Source organism: Lepus europaeus, chromosome 8, assembly GCF_033115175.1.
Source record: "Lepus europaeus isolate LE1 chromosome 8, mLepTim1.pri, whole genome shotgun sequence".
NCBI classification, from domain to species: Eukaryota; Metazoa; Chordata; class Mammalia; order Lagomorpha; family Leporidae; genus Lepus; species Lepus europaeus.
This window is the reverse complement of record NC_084834.1, coordinates 62559869-62580693: the sequence shown is the minus strand read 5'-3', so window position 1 is coordinate 62580693 and position 20825 is coordinate 62559869. Positions and strand designations below refer to the sequence as shown.

The 20825-nt window shown below is 37.7% G+C and overlaps 1 protein-coding gene across 1 annotated transcript in view; it reads right to left on the bottom strand.

Moving 5' to 3' along the window:
• NDST4 (N-deacetylase and N-sulfotransferase 4) overlaps positions 1–20825 on the bottom strand; it is a 271710-nt gene that overhangs the window by 19591 nt on the left and 231294 nt on the right. The window contains exon 7 of the mRNA XM_062199113.1: positions 4322–4418. Coding sequence (XP_062055097.1) covers positions 4322–4418 — 97 coding nt within the window. The remainder of the gene's footprint in view (positions 1–4321; positions 4419–20825) is intronic.

The window sequence follows — 20825 nt, the reverse complement described above, 5'->3', positions numbered from 1 at the left end:
TTCTCACCTCACAACAACTGAGAACGTGGTCCTTATAGGATAATTTTTCTGCCTCACGTTGACTGTAAAATATGCAGGCACTATATTTAATTTGTTGACAAGCAACTTTCCATATAAGGACAGATTGTTAGTATCTATCTGTGATCTGTAGCACAGAATTTGCAGTTTCTGAGAGCAATGGTATTTTATCAACTAAAGCAATATGGAGAACAAAATATGGCTCAGATTGCTATGATTTGATTTGAAGGATTACTATAATCACTTTCATATTACAATACCATTTCACAGCACATAAGAAGTTGTTATCATCCATTTTTTTTTTGCTTTAATTTCTTGCTTGCTTGTTTGTCTTGGAAAAGCCAAAACCAGCTACAGGTCATTCCCTACTGGTATGTCAAATATAAAAATCTAAAGATAAAACTTGCTGTCTTTATAAGCACAAACAAGAAAGGAAAATAGATTTATAGCTACAAACCTGCAATTTTCTAGCAGAAGTAAGAAGCAATAATATGACACATGATAGAGGATGTGTCTTTAAATTAAATTTTTAAAATAATTTTATAACACAGGAATGTTTTATTTCTTTAGTAGTAATTTCAGAGTTAGCACTGCTGTAAGTGAGTTGGTAGAAAATGAATGCACATTTTAAACAACAAAAAATGATAGATCTGAAAATATGTGTTGTTTGGTTTCCCTCTGTGTATGTGTGTTAATTTACTGTTAACAATACAATTTATGTTCCTAGAGGAAGAAAAGCTTTCAACAATCAATATCTAATAGTCTGGAAATTTTCCCCACAATGTTTAAAATGATCTACTTGTTTGTATTACAGATATCTTCATCTGGGCCAGCCTTATTTATTGTGACTGTTTGGTTTTGTGTTATGGTTTGTGCACTCACAGATGAAAATGCTTTTAGTCAAAGTGGTGAATTCAAAATACAGCTACTCAATAAAAACTTTAATTAATCAGGACATGAGCGAAGTGTATAAAACTGCCACATGCTGAAGAAAGAATAAAATATTCTAATTGAAAGTGTCATCTCATTGGTGAAATATTTTCAGTCTCTTTTAGTACATTCTTATACAGTGTCCTTCAGTGAATGAGAAAATATGCAGGAAAAAAATATCTCGTGAACCTCATGTGTATCAGAAAATAAATCCAAACCATATTATTATCTAATGAATAGTTTTAAAATGACACATATAAAATATTTGAAAGTAATAATGACAGCAGATCAGATACTAGGCCCACAGATACTGCCCACAGTGCAGGGTAAAATAGTTTGAATCATGCTGAAGCATTTTTATTATAACTTAACTCAAAGGGGCCTATGCTGTGGAGTAGCTGGTAAAGCTGCTACCTGTAGTGCTGGCATCACATACAGATGCCAGTTCAGGTTCTGGCTGCTCCACTTCCAATCCAGCTTTCTTCTGTGGTCTGGGAAAGCACTGGAGTCATTGGGCCCCTGTACCTGCCTGGGAGACTAGGAGGAAGCTCCTGGCTCCTGGCTTCAGATCGGCACAGCTCCTCCGGATGTCGCTGCCAATTGGGGAGTGAACCAGCAGATGGAAGACCTCTCTCTATCTCTCCCTCTCCTTTATGTGTAACTCTGACTTTCAAATAAATAAATAAATCTTTAAAAAAACATCAGAAATTAATTAGGGAAAACCACAAAATGGGAATATGAAAAATTAGGTACCACAACTTTGAAACATAAATTCTTAGTTTTCCAAAACTTGATCTGTGGAACAGGCATTTAGCATGCTTTTTTAAGATACAATCTGAGATGCTCACATCCCATAATGGAGTGTCTGCAATTGAGTCCTAGCTTTGTTCCTGGTTCCCACTTCCTTTTAATAAGTATCTTGTGAGTCCATAGGTGATGGCTCGAGTGTTTGGGTCCCTGTTGCATCAGTTCATCAGTTCCCAGCTCTCGCCTGGCTTCAGCCTCTCTCATCCCCAGCATTCATAGGCATTTGGGGAATGAACCAAATTATGAGAGCTGGCTTTCCTTCTTTCTCACTCTCATTGCCTCTCTGCATTTTAAACATATTAATATTGCATATTCAAAAGAATAAATTAATAAAGTTAAAATATTTGATACATATTTTCAATATTTTTGAGCTCTATAATTATCCCATCACCATTTGTTGAAGAGACTGTCCTTTCTCCAGGTGTTTATTTTTGCTCCTCGAGCTATTTGTATATGTGTGGCTTGATTTCTGGAATGTCAAGTCTGTTTCATTGGTCTACATGTCTATTTTTGTGATAAAACCAGGCTGTATTGATTATAACTGCCCCATAGTATGTCCTGAAATCTGAAGGTATTGTGATGCCTTCAACTTCATTTTTGTTGTTAAAGATTGCTTTAGCTATTTGGGAATCTCTTGTGCTTCCATATGAATTTTAGCATTGTTTTTCCTAGATCTGAGAAGAATTTCATTGATATTTGGATAGGGATCACACTGAATCTGTAAATTACTTTTGGTAGTATGGACATTTTGATGATATGAATTCTTCCAATCCATGAACATTGAATATTTTTCCATTTTTTTTGTGTCTTCTATTTCATTCTTTAAAGTATGAAACAAGACCTTCACCTTACACCTTATATAAAACTGAACTCAAAATGTGTCAAGGATCTAAATCTATGACCTGACAACATCAAATTATTAGAGGTGAACATTGGGGAAACTCTGCAAGACACTGACATAGGCAAAGACTTCGTGGAAAAAAGTGCCAGAAGGACAGGCAATCAAAGTAAAAGTAGACAAATGGGATTACATCAAGATGAGAAGCTTCTGCACTGCAAAGGAAACACTCAGCAAAATGAAGAGGCAACTGACAAAATGGGAGAAAATATTTGCAAACTATGCAACCGATAAACGATTAATATCCAGAATCTATAAAGAACTTAAGAAACTCAACAGTTCAAAGCAAACAATCCAGTTAAGAAATGGGCGAATGACTTAAACAGGCATTTTTCAAAAGAGGAAATTCAGTTGTATTAATGAAATGAATGAAGTTTGCATATTTTAAATAAAAAGTTTCTATGTTAAAAAATAAAAAAAAAGCTAACAAACTCACAAAAGCAAAACAAACAAAAAAGAAAGAGAGGGAATTCAAATGGCCAACAGACACATGAAAAAATGCCCAGGATCACTAGCCATCAGGGAAATGCTAATCAAAATGACAATGAAGTTTCACTTCACCCCAGTTAGAATGGCTTTCATACAGAAATCAACAAACAACAAATTCTGGCAAGGATGTAGGGAAAAAAGGTACCCTAATCCACTCTTGGTGGAAATGTAAACTATTACAGCCATTGTGGAAGACAGTACAGAGATACCTCAGAAAGCTGAAAGTAGATATACCACATGACTCAGCAATCTCACTCCTGGGAATTTATCTAAATGAAATGAAATCAGCATATGAAAGAGTTATCTGCACCCCCATGTTTATTGTAGCTTAATTCATAATAACTAAGATATGGAATCACTCAGATATCCATCAACTTATGACCAGATAAAGAAGTTATGATATCCATCCATCTGTACATACATACATACAAACATGCATATAGTATGGAATACTACTCAGCCATAAAATAACAACGAAATTCTCTGTTTTGCAACAAAATGGATGCCACACAAAATACTTAGTGAAATAAGCCAGTCTCAGAAAGGCAAATATATGTTTTCCCTGATTGGTGATAACTAATAGAGGATCAAAAATGTAATTATAGGAGTGAAATTGACATTTTGAGATTCAATGATTATTTATAGCTCTTGCCTCTTCTAGTGAACAGTGTTTTTTTTTTTTTTTCTTCATGTTATTTGTTCAACTCTTTACTTACTGTAGGGTTAATCTTATGAGGATAAAATAAACTGAAAGTAGATCATTGTAAAACTTCAGCGAGGGAATAAGAGAGGAAGGAGGAGTAAGGGTGGAAGTGCAAGTGTGAGGGAGGATAGAGTGAGAATATGATGATGTTCCTAAATTTGTATATATGAAATACATGAAATTTGTTTATCTTAAATTTTAAAAATCAAAATATTCTAAAATAAAAATTCAAAAAAGTTAAAAAAAAAACTTAGAGTTGAATTTAATGCTTAAGTCTAATCTTGAGCAAGGTTTGAGTCTTCCTGAGGCTCACAACATTAGAAATGATCTATGGAGATAAAAAGCAATTCAGATAATGAACTCATGTGACATATGAGTGTTCCACAGATAAAAACCTAATGCAATAATGCCATATGAAAATATATATTATAATAATAATTTTTTAAAATGTAAGTAATACAACTGGTTATTTTTACCTGTTTTCTGTGGCCCAATTACAAGGAATTTCGGTAAGTGGTCACAAGTTTTCTCTCTGGACCAGATGTCTTTGTGCCGTTTATCATCACACGGATTCTGCAAGAAAGAAGAAAAGAATTTTACTGCATAATAAATGCTTGGCTCTGTTTCCTAAAACTTGTTCCAAAGAATGGTATCAAATTCTTGCTGATGACCTAGAGGTAGAAGTTAGAGTTCATTCTGGTTCATTTCCAAAGTTTCCATCTAAAATGATTGGCATTTTTCCTTTCTTCAAGGCAGTAGCTCAGCAGCAGGTGAATCCCCCTGCTTATGTTTGGATAGATTCTGATCCTGGAGGTCCTACTCTATTTTTAGGCCATGTTTTACACATGTGTATCAGAAGGCTTACTTTGATCTACCTTGGTTTGACCACAGTTCTCAGATGTTAGCAATTTGCTCTGTTTTTTTTTTTTTTGTTTGTTTTTTTTTTTTTCCCCTCAATAGCATGGGGTACCATCCTTGAACTCCAGACTTTCTCAAACTTTTCTTTTTGTATCACACTATGTGCTTTTCTCTGTTATCCAAGCTATTCCCATATTTCAGCCAATTTGCATAAGCTGATAACATCTAAAACATTTCTAGGATGTACCTCACTTCTGAGCTCCTGACATAAACTTTACATTGCATATGTGGCATTTCTGTATAGTCATGATGAGGAAATTTCATTCTTAGCATGCTCAGTGTATTCATTTGTCCAATTTTGCCTCTCTCTAATCACTATCTGTTGTTCCAATTTCTATCTCATTCCATTTGGCTGACCTAAATTTGTCATCCAGAGCTTGACACTTTTCAGAATTAAAATGACCTCTAGAATAAAGGAGCCACAGACAGAAGGGTCTTCCATCTGCTGGTTCATTCCCCATATGGCTGCCATGGCCAGAGCTGGACTTATCCAAAGCCAGGAACCAGGAGCTTCCTCGGGATCACACACATGGGTGCAGGGGCCCAACTGGTGAGCATATGGGATTTCAGTGAAACAGGCAGAGGTTAGCTTATTGAGCCATAGTGCCGGCTCCCACCCTTGAATATTTTAGAAGTTCATTGGCCGGCGCCGTGGCTCAGTAGGCTAATCCTCCACCTTGCGGCGCCGGCACACCGGGTTCTAGTCCCGGTCGGGGCACCAATCCTGTCCCGGTTGCTCCTCTTCTAGGCCAGCTCTCTGCTGTGGCCTGGGAGTGTAGTGGAGGATGGCCCAAGTGTTTGGGCCCTGCACCCCATGGGAGACCAGGATAAGCACCTGGCTCCTGCCATCGGAACAGCGCGGTGCGCCGGCCGCAGTGCGCCTACCGCGGCGGCCATTGGAGGGTGAACCAACGGCAAAAAGGAAGACCTTTCTCTCTGTCTCCCTCTACTGTCCACTTTGCCTGTCCAAAAAAAAAAAAAAAAGTTCAGATGTCTGGAGCACATTGATACATATTGTCCATGGTAGAGGGTAAATAACTTGCAACTCTTACTGCTCAAAATGATGCATAGTGTTTAATAGGCCTCTTTGAATTATGAAGGCAACATATCATTACGTTAGAGAATAGCAGAAAATAGTGTTATGAGTCATTTTTAAGTGATATAAAAGGCTGCTAGGATTGAATGAAACTCATATTTTGAAAGAGATCTGTGAGAAGTAAGACTGAGTTACAAACTACATTTACATCTGGGTCCTATGATCTGGTAGGCACATGATGCTGTGACATCTACTGCATAAAAACATGCCCATTGGGATTTCTGTCCACCCTCACGATGCACATACTTACGATACTTTTAGAATTTTTATCATATTATTTCCATTATATTTGAAAGACAGAGACAGACAGACAGAGGAGATTTTCCATCTGCTGTTCACTCCCCAAATTCCTGCAACAACTAAGGTGAGAACAGGCTGAAGCCAAGTACCTGGAATTCCATCCAAATCTCTCACATGGTTGACAAGAACCTAACCACATGGACCATCATCTGCTGCATCCCCAAGATCTCGTTTGCAGGAAGCTGGATTGGATGTGGAGGAGCTAAGACTCAAATCAAGCACACTAAATAGGCACTTTTACATGAGACATGACCACCCTAAATGGTGACTTGAGCAGCTGTCCCAAAGGTCCACTCCATAGACTATTGACATTTTGAAACATAGTGTGTCATCTAATGCACAAACAAGAGCTTCTGGCTTGCTGCTCTGCTCTAGAAGAGCATGCTTGCCACTCCAATTATAACAAGAGTGAAGTACAGTGTAAAAGACCAGTAATATACAAAGATCACTACATTATTTTGGAATTTACTTTGTGAAAGATTATGTTATACATCTAGAATTCTTCTTTGAATTCACCAATTAAACCTGTGACAAAGGGAATTGACTAAAAACCTGTAAACTTGGCATTCTTTGTTTTGTATCAGTCAGGTGTTATTTTATTTTCACTGGTGCCTATTTTATACTTTCTTTTTGTTTGGTATTCAATCTCTCACACTTTAGAGTTTTGTTTTAGCTTAACTATCCAGTCATATTTTTCAAAGCAACAGAGAAAGTTAAATTACTTAGTCCTACTTTTTCAGTTGGTAATGACACATCCTCTGTTATTTTTTAGTATATAGATTCCCAGGAGACTATATTGCATAATTTCTCTTGAATATAGTTTTCTTCCTACAAATTATTTCAGTCCAATGGAAAGTAAACCAAGATGATGTGATTTGTGGAAACAGCAACTCTTCCTGTTTCTCCATTCCCACTATTGTCAGTTGGAAAATGAGTACAATTGCAACATATACCATGGACTCAGATATGGAAGCTATATGTATGTTGGAGTATCTGCCAGCCTGGAGACCTAGGTGATCCTGTGGAGCAGAGCTGTCTGGTTCTCTTATATTACCTACTCATACTTGGACAGTTTTGTGAGTAAGAAATATATTTCTTTAATTTAGCCAATGTAATTTTCAATGTTGTCATCTCAATGTTGTCATCTGTACAAAATTCCAGATGAACTAACCAGTGTGCTCAGTGATATAGCTGTATTGTTGGTTTACACTTTGGCACTAGTTTCTTGTTTCATGGTAAATCAGCAATAAATAACTAAAGCTTGTTTATGGGCTACACTCTGAGAAACCCCATTGTGAGTTGACAAGTGTCAACACCAACCTAACTACAGCAAAAATGTATTCAAGGTGTTGGTATTGTGGCAAGGCAGTTTAAACTGCCCCTCAAGATGACAGCATGCCATATCAGAGTCCTTGCATGTATTCCCTGCTACATTGTTTCCAATCCAGCTTCCTAGTAACTGGCATCCTGAGAGGCAGCAGGTGATGGCTAAAGTATTTAGGTCCCTGCAACCCATGTTGAAGACCCACATGGATTTCCTGGCTCCAACCTTCAGCCTGGTGGGCATTTGGGGAGTGAGCCAGGAAATGGAAGATTGATCTCTCTCTCTCTTTCTCTTTCTGTGTGTGTGTGTGTTTCTCTCTTTGCCTTTCAAATAAATACATATTTAAAATATTTTGAATACTATTCACTATCCTATAAGTCTTCATGTCTGCCCCTTAATCTTCGAATGATTTAGTTTTCTGTGTAAAGCACACATATTCCAATTCATATTCAATATTTTGCATATGCTTCTTTTTTAAAGGTTTATTTATTCGAAAGGCAGAGTTAGAGAGGCAGAAAGAGAGAGAGAGAAAAGGAGAGAGAGAGAGAGGAAGAGAGAGAAAGAAAGAGAGAAGAATCAACGCACCAGCGCTGGAACGCGAGGTGAGCTGAACCTCAATAGCCCAAGACACCAGCGGGCAAGCGGAAAGAGGAGACTAGAGGGAACAAGGCTTGAAAGTGGGGAAAAGTTCACCAGGCTAACTAGAAGAGAGAGAGAGAAAAAAAAAAAAGTGACTGATACGGACACGAGTTTCTCTCTGCTCACCTCACCTCTCAAAGGCGAGCAAGACAAAGAGCAGGCGCCATTTTGGACATACGTCATAAGCAGGGCGACCTCAGGTCTGCACCAGCCCTGAGCCTAGCAGAAAAACCTGACTATGGGGGGAGGGGTGAAATAACAGGTGATTAGCATCTAACTTGGCAACCCAGAGGGAGACTGCAGGAGAATTGGAGCCCACACCGAGGGCAGCAGAGATTCCCTGTGTGGTCCTTGGGAAAGAGCTTCCGATCTCTGGCTCCTGTGGGTATATCATTCGCCTGCTAACTACCTCCAATTACGTTCAGCTGTGTGGAATTACTTCCCTTTTGAATCAAAAAAAGAAAGAAAGAAAGAGAGATTTACCACACCTAACCTGGGAGTGTCATCTTTGACACACCCTCAACCCTGAGGAACCAAACACAGCTCTCAGGCCACACTCATCTCAAGCCTCTAAGGCTCCACCAAAGCAGACAATCCACTTAATATAGAGCCATAGTGTAACAAGAAAAAACACCACAGTGAAGAAACCAAATATCTCCAACATGCCAAACAACAAACGCAAAAACCGAGGTAACAAGAACAAGGAAGACACTATGACGCCCCCAAATGAAAAAGACACCCCAATTCAAGATTATGAAGATGATGAGATCGAAGAAATGCAAGAAGCGGATCTCAAAAAATTGATAAGAACATTAAGAAGTTCTCAAAAACAAATTCTTGAACTACAGAAATCCTTAATGGACAAGATAGAAAATCTCTCTCGTGAAAATGAAATATTAAGGAGGAATCAAAATGAAATGAAACAACTAGTAGAACATGAAACTGTGATAGTGACGAGAAATCATAATGAAATGAAGAATTCAATAGATCAAATGACAAACACATTAGAGAGCCTTAAAAACAGAATGGGCGAAGCAGAAGAGAGAATATCAGACTTAGAAGACAGAGAACAGGAAAGGAAACAGGCAAACCAAAGAAAAGAAGAAGAAATTAGAAATCTAAAAAATATTGTTGGGAATCTACAGGATACTATTAAAAAACCCAACATTCGGGTTCTAGGAGTTCCTGAAGGCATGGAGAGGGAGAAAGGATTAGAAGGCATTTTCAGTGAGATACTAGCAGAAAATTTCCCAGGTTTGGAGAAGGACAGAGGCATCTTAGTACAGGAAGCTTATAGAACCCCTAATAAACATGATCAAAAGAGATCCTCACCACGACATGTTGTAATCAAACTCACCACAGTGAAACATAAAGAAAAGATTCTAAAAGGTGCAAGAGAGAAACGTCAGATTACTCTCAGAGGATCTCCAATTAGACTCACAGCAGACTTCTCATCAGAAACCCTACAAGCTAGAAGGGAATGGCGAGACATAGCCCAGGTACTAAGAGAGAAAAACTGCCAGCCCAGAATATTATATCCTGCAAAGCTCTCATTTGTGAATGAAGGTGAAATTAAGACTTTTCATAGCAAACAGAAACTGAAAGAATTTGTTGCCACTCATCCTGCCCTGCAAAAGATGCTTAAAGATGTGTTACACACAGAAACACAGAAACATGGTCACCAATATGAAAGAAGGTAAAGGAAGGAAACCTCACAGCAAAAGATCACAGGAAGCTCAATTTCTCTTTGACATAGAATTAAACTCTGATGCTCTGTTAAAGCAATGTGTTAAAGTAATCTATTATGTTCTCTTGATGTCTGTTAAATTCTAATTGTTCAAAAACAGCTGAATTTTTATTAAGAGCTATGGGTTATTTAAATATGTGCTTATTTTCAAAAATTTGAATAATCACCTTGTAACAATGATCAAATTTGGTCTATGTTATGTCATGATTTTAAGGAATCTTATTTCAACCAGATATTTTGGATTTTGAGCCTTCTTGGCATTCTTGACAGGCATTCAAAAAATCAAAGTTTCAAACAATCTGGTCTCTAAAATTTCCAGTAAATCCTGGACTTTGGTTTTTCCAGTTTGGGCCCAACTGAAAAAATTGAAGGACCTATGTCTCTCATCTTATAGAGACACCAACTAATCTGGCTATTTGGATTATATTAGAAGTACTGTCAAGATGTGATGTGGTACTAAACTTTAAGTTTCTATAATGGAAAATGCTATTAATACAAATGTTTGAGAATTAAAAAAATCTAAGATCTTGTGTTACTAGACATGATAGTTATCTTAATGAGAAAGCCCCAGAGACCTAAAGGGTTAAATGCTTGTAAAATCCTACAGGTGCTTTCAAAAATACTGTGAAGTAAGCAGGTGCCTCTTGTTGGTTGATGAGTTTATAATTTTAAACATGGCGACTTAAAGTCTTTTGTCATCCACAGTTATATATGATGTGCTGCTCATAAAACTAAAGCGTTGTTGGTTCTGTGTTTAGCTGTCCTGCTATAGGTTCCTATGTACATTTTCCAGCCACTTTTATTGTATTCAGTACTTTGGGATGGCTCTGTAAACAGATGAAGCCAATAATGTATTAATAGTACCAACCGAGAGAAAGTATGGTTAACTGAGGTTACTAAAAACAAAAAGCAATTCAAATCAATTGGCAATCTACAAAAAGTTAAAGATTTTAAAAGCTATTATTAAAATTGCTATATTGGTCTATTATGCTATATTATATGTGTGTACATATTGTATGTCCACATGGGGAAATTTTATTAAGAGTTTTATTTTAAATGGCTTATAGATAAATTGTCCATAAATTTAAGCTGCTAAAATCAATCAAAGATACATTTTAATTTGTGTGACCTGAATCTCTGTATCATATGTTTTTAACTTGTTGGTAGAAAGAAACTAAAAACATTTTATATGGTTGTGCTTAAGTTTACTGGTTAAACAAACTACACCATGTTAGATATTTAAGAGGTGTTTTCAAATACATGATTCTTAAAATTTATAGAAGGCATTGGACCTTCTGGTAAATGTTTTCTTAAGTTGTTATCTAATGGTTGAAACGGTTTGCTAAGTATTTATGTGATATTGCTATTGTCAGCAAGCGATCTAGGACTTGCTCCCTCATTTCTCTATTCTAAGCCCAACTTGTTCTTTCATTTCTCTATTCTCTTCAAGGTAGGAAACTAATTCTATTATGAAGGAATCTGTAGGACACACAATTTAATCTTTAGACCTTATAAAAGAGATGGCTAACATTTTTCTGCAATAGCATAGCCAAAATAAGAACTTAAATAATAATCTCATAGCTAGATTCACTTCGCCATCAACGAAGTATACAGTAAGTAGAAACAACCTCCCTTTCAGACCAAAGGGAAAGAAAGTTTTAAAGTGAGAATATAATTTTCCTCATGGGCATTATCTACCTTAGAAAAACTACTACAGAACATGCCTGTGACTATAGACTTGTAGTTCAGGCCACCGAAGATTAGAGATGGGACACGGGCACTCCCTTGACTTGCATCCTCTGGTCTGCTTTAACACAAACCAGGAGGAAAAGAAAGCTCGGCATCAGAAGCAATGGATGGCAGGCCTATTACTGGCTGATCTGTACAGTGATCTGCCCTCAAGGAGACCCAACAGGCCAGTCCACTGCAGTGGCTTTCAATGTGGTAAGCCTGGGCTTCAGCAGAAGTCAGCTTGTGAAGAGCCCTGGCAGCTCTGCCAAGAGCTGGATCACTGGAAATGGACCTGCCCTGGAGTCGAAGGATGCCCAGGTCAGAGCCACATATCTTATTGGCTCTAAGCTGAAAAGCCCTTCACTCAGCCCAACTTCCAAAGGGACCACTGCAGCTGAGGGGATGGTCAAGTCGGGTCAGCAACATTGCAGGCAGAACTGTAAATTTCTTGTTAGAGATGCCCCCTGCCTTTACCTGGCCAGCTCTCCTCCCAGGCCAGCCAAGTAATGAAAGTCAACAGAGTGCCTTCCCCTAGGAGGTTCACACCTCCCTTAGGATATACCCCATGTGAAGAGATAGATAGGTCTGGGCCTCTTAACTCACAAGGCCTAAAGCCCACCAGATTATTATCAAGCCTCTTCTGTCAGGTTCATTTGCCTCTCAATCAGAAAACTTAATTGTAGCTTAGACAGCACCTTTCTTCGCTCCTCTAATAATGACTCTGTCCTTTGTTCTAGACCCTGTCTAGCACACTTGGGCCTCATTCCTTTGTAATCATAACCTCTACTCTACCTCCAATGGCTCTACTCCCAACCTGTGTGTACTGATGGTCCTCTTCCCCACTTAATGCTGTATAATTGTTCAAACCTGGTCAATGCCACTCTTAGGATCATTGGTTACTATCCTCACTCTGTCTTTTATGACCTTGTCTAAATATGATCAGAGTTGGCAAACTTGGAAGGCTTCCATAGCCTTGGCAACTCATGACGACAGCCTAGGATGGTTACTGGCGCCATAAACTACAGTGTCAATTTGTTGGGTCAACAACAGGAGCCACTGTGCACTTGCTCCTGATGTGGGATCTCTGTCCTTAATGTGCTGTACATTGTGATTTAATGCTATAACTAGTACTCAAACAGTATGTTTCACTTTGTGTTTCTATGTGGGTGCAAACTGTTGAAACCTTTATACTAAATTATCTTCTGTATATAAAGTGAATTGAAAATGAATCTTGATGCAAATGGAAGGGGAGAGGGAGTGGGAGAGGGGAGGGTTGCGGGTGGGAGGGAAGTTATGGGAGGGGGAAGCCATTGTAATACATAAGCTGTACACTGGAAATTTATATTCATTAAATAAAAGTTAAAAAAAAAAAGAGGAAGAGAGAGAGAGAGGTCTTCCATCCACTGGTTCATTCCCCAGATGGCTGCAATGGCTGGAGCTGAGCCAGGAGCGTCTTCCAAGTCTCCCACGTGGGTACAGGGGCCCAAGGACTTGAGTCATCTTCCACTGTTTTCCTAGGCCGTAACAGAGAGCTGGATAGGGAGTGGAGCACCAGGGACCTCGAAACAGCACCCACAAGAGATGTTAAAATTGCAGGCAGCGGCTTTACCCACTATACCACAGAGTTGGCCCTTTACATATACTTCTAACTTATGCTAGTATTCACTATAAATAATAATACCTTGATATTATATCCTGTATTTGTTTTTGAGCTGACTGCTAATGCATTAAGAAATTTTCCCAAATGCTCCTAACCTTATGCTCTCTTTCTAAAAAATAATGTTTTGATGCTATGTATCTCGCTGATCATTGGCAACATTAAATGAGATAATTATTTTAAATTACTAAACCATACTGTATACAAGAGAGTGCTTTTGATTTGATTCTATAATGGTCCCTGATTTCCCTTTGTCCAGATCAGTTGGGCAACTGGAGAAAGAGAAAAAAGTTGATTTTATTGATAGATTGGTTTGTGACAAGTACCCATATTAAGAGGAGACTTCTTGGTGCCAGGCATCTACAGACTTGCCCCTTCACAGAAATTTTACTTTACACAAATGACTAGACTTTTGGGATGTGTGTGTCGCTTTGTAGAGAAATAGCTTGAAGTTGTAGACTGCCCTACCAGGTGATCCAAAGACCCTTGTATAAACCTAGTTCAATTCATTTCTGGGTATATGTGCTGTCTGGATTTTGCAAGCCAGCCAAACTGTAGTTTTAACACCTCTTATCATTCAGATCGCAACTCAAACATTAGCCCATGTACGACCATAACAATGCTTTCTTCCAGTCCTGTCTCTCTATAAGTTCTTGTTCTATTTTCTTCATTAAATTTTGGTACCTGAAATTCTTTTATCCATGTGTACATATATTTATAGTAATTTTATGTAATTATAGTAATAGTTTGTAATAACTCTATCTCAACTAAATAAGGTCTCTATATTCTTCATTGCTTTAATCTAATAAATGAAGTACTTAATAAATATGGATTAAATGACCAAATATTTAGGACAAGAACGATAATAATTTTGCAATAAGCAGAGACATATCTTGATATAAGTTTGAACACTGACATAGCATGCACTGAGTTTACATTTTGCTTCAAAACCTGCCCTCCCATACATCCATACAAATGAGTTCCCAACGTTGTCTTTCAGGGCAGCCTCAGGAACAACTTCTACTACTCAATCACATACTCAGTTTAGAATTTAAACATTATTTTGTTCTTATTATCATATAATTGCTTTAATTGTGAATGACCTCATTTCCAAACTATAGTTTAGATATTATGCAATAGGAAGGTGTTTTCTATGACCTATACTTATTGAATGTTCCCACACATAACTCAGCAAAGGACAATTCTCTGAGTTCTTTCAGTTCATTGCCTTAGCAGAAGTAGAAGAGCAATCTGATGGATTATTCAGTGCTGTTATTGAAAGTCAAAATCTTATTTGTGACATCTTTCTTGGCTCTATATGTCCAGTGAGGCCACTTATCTTCTTTATTGCAGTACCGTCTTTCCCAGTCTAACTTTTACTTGTAAAATTGGCAAAATAAAATAAAATGACCACAGAAATATAAGACTTGAAAATAGTTTTCTTTCTCACTAACACACAGAACATGGATAAAAATGCATTTTTTGTTAGACAGTGACACTAGTTAATGTGAGGGTATTTAAAGAAGTTTAAGGAAAAATGGAGTTACTAGATAAGTTTATATTGGTACAAGCATTTTTTGAAACTTGTACACTTTTTTTCTTATTTTTGTTTTAAAGATTCATTTTATTTATTTGAAAGGAAGAATTACAGACAGAGAGGCAGAGACAGAGAGAGGAATCTTCCAATTGCTCGTTCACTCTTCAAATCACTGTAACAACCAAAGATGGGCCAGGCCAAAGCCAGCAGCTTGGAATTCCATTCGAGTCTCCCACATGGATGCAGTGACCCAGGAACTTGAGTCATTCTCCATTGCTTTCCTACTAGCATCAGCAGAGCTGGATTGGAGGTGGAGCAGTCGGGACTTGAACCAATGCTCATATGAGATGCTAGTGTCAAGGAGGTGGATTAACCTACTGCACCACAATGCTGGCCCCTGTATTTTCAAAATACATATTTTCAATAAAAGTTTTGAAGGTGCCACATATGCACAAATTTCAAAATTTTTAAGATTATCTTTTCCATTATATTTCCATGAATTTTTTGAAGTCCTCTGTATCTAGTTGTACTTCTCCCAGCTAGTCATAGCGATAGGAATAAACCAGTAGATGAAGGTACTTGTATCCTAAGAGGTCAACAATACTTGCTGCTCCAAATGTTTTTATTACTAACAAATCAAGTTACATTACTTCAGTTTTTCCTATAAGCATCTTACGATCTGTGGCATGCATATCCCTCAATCTAGGCAGGTTGTCCTTCTTTATAACTGCACTCCTTCTAAGGCATGGTATTTTAGGGCTTTCCAGATGCCCATATTTCTGCTTTTACTTTTTCCTGGCATATTTCCTATTGTCTGTTAATCACAACTTTATTAAAATGGTTGTTTGTGTTTCCTCTTTTATATATCAGAAATGTTTATTTTAGACATTTTCTTCTCCTCTGAAATTCTTTGTATTGCCTGAATATTTGAGTGTCTGCAAGCAAATTGTATCAAGTTTTATATATCACTTTCTTTATTCCAAGCACTTGCTTCACATAGATTATTTATAATCTCAAAAGCAACCTGGAAATATAGCTATTGTTATTAATATCCTTCATTGCAGTGAATGAAGCTGAGATACAAGAAGTTTTATTTAGGTATGGAGGGTCACAGAGCAAGTTAGTTTCAGATTTGAAATCTAAAGTTGGGATTAAATTGTGTAATTAAATTGTGTGTGAGTGCATGCAAGTGGCATGTGTCTGTTTGTGTGCTTGTGGTTTGGCAATGAATCTGAAGATCAAATGATATTCCAAAGGAAACAGTAAGCACCTCCTTGCATTTTCATAGTTTATACTATTACTATTGCTTTAATTTTTAAATTTATTTTATTTGAAAGACAGAGTAATAGAGAGAGAGAGAGAGAGAGAGAGGGAGAGAGAGAGAGAAAAGGAATGACAGAGACAGACCTTCTATCCATTGGCTCACTCCCTAAGTGGCTGCAAAGGCTGGGGCCTCTCAAGGTTAAAGCCAGGAGCCTGGGAACTCCATTCTGGTCTCCCACCTGAGATGCAGGGGTCCTAGTATCTGAGTCAAACTTTTCTGCTCCCAGGATACTTTAATAGGAAGCTGGATCAGAAGCAGAGCAGCCAGGATTGGAAATCAGCATTCCCATATATGTGATGCCAGCATTTTATGTGGCAGCTTAACACATTGCTGGCCTCCTTGTTAATTTTTTAAGTTAGAAAATTACAAAGCAGTTATGTATATCCTTTTTCATTCTCCAATATGATTGTTCTATGTATAACTGGAGTAAATAACAATTTACTGTTTTAATGTCTAGCAGTGTAGATATATTTAAACTTTAAAAGGAATTTAGTTAAAATAGCTTTAGGAGGCTATGATTAAAGTGTCATAGTGAAGATACAGGTAACTCAGCTCTCATACAGGTAAAGGTGATTCAGTACGTGGAATACATGAAGCAGAGTTACTTTTTTTTTTTTTTTTGACAGGCAGAGTGGACAGTGAGAGAGAGACAGAGAGAAAGGTCTTCCCTTTGCCGTTGGTTCACCCTCCAATGGCCGCCGCGGTAGCGTGCTGCGGCCGGCGCACCGCGCTGATCTGATGGCAGGAGCCAGGTGCTTCTCCTGGTCTCCCATGGGGTGCAGGGCCCAAGCACTTGGGCCATCCTCCACTGCACTCCCTGGCCACAGCAGAGAGCTGGCCTGGAAGAGGGGCAACCGGGACAGGATCGGTGCCCCGACTGGGACTAGAACCCGGTGTGCCGGCGCCGCAAGGCGGAGGATTAGCCTAGTGAGCCGCGGCGCAGGCCTGAAGCAGAGTTACTTTTAAGTACCTATAAATACGATAGGCTGAAGGTTACCTAAAGCAGTGAGCAAGGAAAGTGAAATAAATTCTAAAGAAATTATGCATCTTAGAAGGATATGAGCACCTGGATTTTTTTCTCCTCCAAATAAACACAAAATTACATATTTTCATTTTTTAAGATCTATTTATTTATTGTGAAAGTCAGGGTTATGGAGACAGAGTGTGCATGTGGGAGAGAGAGAGAGAGAGAGAGAGAGAGAGAGAGAGAGAGAGAGATTCGCCATTTGCTGGTTCACTCCTCAGATGGCCACAACTGCCAATACTGAGCCAGGAGTCAGGAGCTTCATCCAGGTCTCCCACCTGAGTGGCAATGGCTCAAACACTTAGGCCATCTGCTATGGCCTGGAAAGCAGTAGAACATGGCCCTGGACCATGGAACAGGCTTGGACCTCTACACTTCCATGGGATGGGCCTAGCCTCGGCTGTTGCAGCCCTCTGGGGAATGAACCAGTGAAAAGAAGATCACTCTCACTCTCTCTTTCTGTCTCTGTCTCTCTCTCTCTCTCTGCCTCTGCCTCTCTGTAATTCTGCCTTTCAAATAAATAAATATCAAAAAAATAATGTAGGGGCTTGAACTGTGGTGCAGTGGGCTAAGCTTCGACCTTGTGGAACTGCCATCCCATGTGAGTGTCAGTTTGAACCCATTGTGCTCCTATACAGCTCTCTGCTATGGCCTGAGAAGGCAGCGGAAGATAGAAGTACTTGGGCCCCTGCACTCACATGGGAGACCTGGAGGAAGTTCCTGGCTCCTGGCTTCATATTGGCCTAGCTCCAGCTGTTGCTACCATTTGGGAGTGAACCAGCAAATGGAAGACCTTTCTCTCTGTCTCTCCCTCTTCTGTAACTCTGCCTCTCAAATAAATAAATAAAATAAAATAAATAATGCAATTAACCTTAATTTGAGGTCATATTTTATGAAATACTTGTAAATAACTCATTAGATGTAAATACTCTAAGCCTACATTGAAAAATAATGTAATTATTAAAAGTAATCAATGTAATTAATTAAAATTTTATACAAATATAATTAACCTCATTTTGAAGTCCATATTTTTATAGAATACATGGAAAACATCTAATTGGTTGTATATTTTTAAGCCTGCATCGCCTTTCATGCTGCTAAAAATCTACCTTGCTCCTCATTTCACATCTTTCACTTACAAGTACAGTGTGGAGTGATCAACCCAAGATTGATTATGCCCATTCCATGTCATGTGCTTGTTTCAGATAGCCAGGACATATCTAAAGCTTAATGGCTGAGATTTCTAAAATGCCCAATGCTCATGGTAGAAAAATTATTTTGTTAAACACAGGCATTTCAGAAGTCATTGCTTTCATCTTCATTTTACTCTCTACTTGCCTCCTGCTAATCCGACATCACTATTTAAAGAAGGAAGCAATACAATATATTTTGGAAATATTATTCTTGTTCCTGTCTATATGGCTGTGTTATTTTGAAATGTCTTTGACTTATTAAATTTTACCTTGGACATGTCCATAAAAATCATTTTTCAAGTCTGTATTATACTGACTGGTGACTTTCAATTGTCTCTCAGTGCCATTTAAGCATAATACAACCTACATGCATTTCAGTAGTTCCAGAATGTTTATTCTTGTTGCTTCCATCAACAAATCCTCATGGGAACACTCCAAAACAGATGCCATCATTATCAATACCATAATCTAACTTTTGCTCCTTGGAAAACTCACCCAGTCACACATTTCTTCAGAGTGTACCCATCAACTTGAATGTGTCTCCATAGTCTTCCTGCAGCACTTCATTGTCTATTTCTCAAACACTTCTACCATAGTACCCTGAATTGCAGGGGGATATCAGTGCTGTCCTGTTGGTGGTAGGAGTTGACAGGAGGGGCCCTTGTTGTGTTTGGACCTGGGGTGATAGCTTCAAGAGTGCTGGTTTAAGCACAAAGTGTCTCTAATTTATCGCCTTTGCATTATACACTGTATTATACTCATGTCTATTTAAATAAATTAATACTATTGGTTCTCTTCCATGATATGCCTACAGTAAAATTGGCCCCAGGGAAAAGTGGCTTGTTTATTCTGTAGCTCTGACTTTACACAGATAACAGCGCACTCGTGCACATATCACTTTATATTATTATCTGTGTTTTATGGATATTAGCGTAGAGAATACATAGGCAAGTCAATAAATAAAATTATATTTTAAGACTGCTGTTAATCAGTTGGTCTTTATATAATATTATGCACTCATGACATTAGAGAAATCAAATTATTCTGTTAGACACACACAAAAGTTCAGGTTTTTGTTATTGTTTCACTTGGATTAGGTGCTTAAATGTATTTTTATGATGACTTTAATTCAGAAATTATGAAAGTATTATAACATTTTTATTTTATTATTTTAGAGAGCTATCTGCAAAAAGTTTTTCCTTGGCCAAATCTCAATAAATGCTTTGTGTGAGGAAATTTCAAACTTGACAAGAATGTATTCACAATTGATGGATGGGGGTGAAGGGAAACAAGGCATATGTCACTATTCTTCAATATCAGAGTGTTGACAGCCTTGTATAATCAAAATGGCAAACAGCTTTAGTGTAAATTAAAGAATTCAACTTATGAGGAATCATTTCCATATCTCGAAGGCATTCCTGAACTATTTAAAGAATATATTATTGCTGAGTTAGGAAGAGATGAACACTGTAATATATAAAGTTAAATTTTGATTAGAAAATATGTGTAAGATGATCATAGCATTTGTCTTCCACTTTGTTATTTGTAGAGTCATAAAAAATTTTGCTGATTATTTCACTGGAAAGGCTAAGCGATGAATGAATGAAAGTGAAAAACATGCAATCAGAGAGCTCCAATTTCTCCAGCTTTGAAGTAATTATTGATAGATAGCTCTGTATTTAAGCAAACAAGCTCTACTACCCTTTCTTGAAAGGTCTTATTGCTCTCACTCAAGAAGCCATCCAGGGCATCCTTGTTTCATAAGCAGACTGTTGTCCCAAGTCTCTGTTTTCTGTTGTTTCCAATTTTATCAAAAAAAAAAAAAAATCAAAGCTTCTGTTGTTATCTTTATTGACCATCATCTTTTTTTTTTTGGATTTCAAGATTTCTTTTTTTTTTCATTTATTAAACTTTTATTTAATGAATATAAATTTCCAAAGTACAGCTTATGGGTTACAATGGCTTCCCCCCTCCCATAACTTCCCTCCCGCCCGCAACCCTCCCCTTTCCCGCTCCCTCTCCCCTTCCATTCACATCAAGATTCATTTTCAATTCTCTTTATATACAGAAGATCAGTTTAGTATATATTAGGTAAAGATTTCAACAGTTTGCCCCATATAGCAACATAAAGTGAAAAAATTACCATTGGAGTACTAATTATAGCATTAAATAACAATGTACAGCACATTAAAGACAGAGATCCTACATAATATTTTTTTAAAAATTAATTAATTTTCTATGCCATTTCCAATTTAACACCAGGTTGTTTTTTTTCATTTCCAATTCTCTTTATATACAGAAGATCGATTCAGTATATAATTAGTAAAGACCTCATCAGTTTGTACCCACACAGAAACACAAAGTATAAAAATACTGTTTCAGTACTAGTTATAGCATCACTGCACATTAGACAACACATTAAGGACAGATCCCACATGGGGTGTAAGTACACAGTGACTCCTGTTGCTGACTTAACAATTTGACACTCCT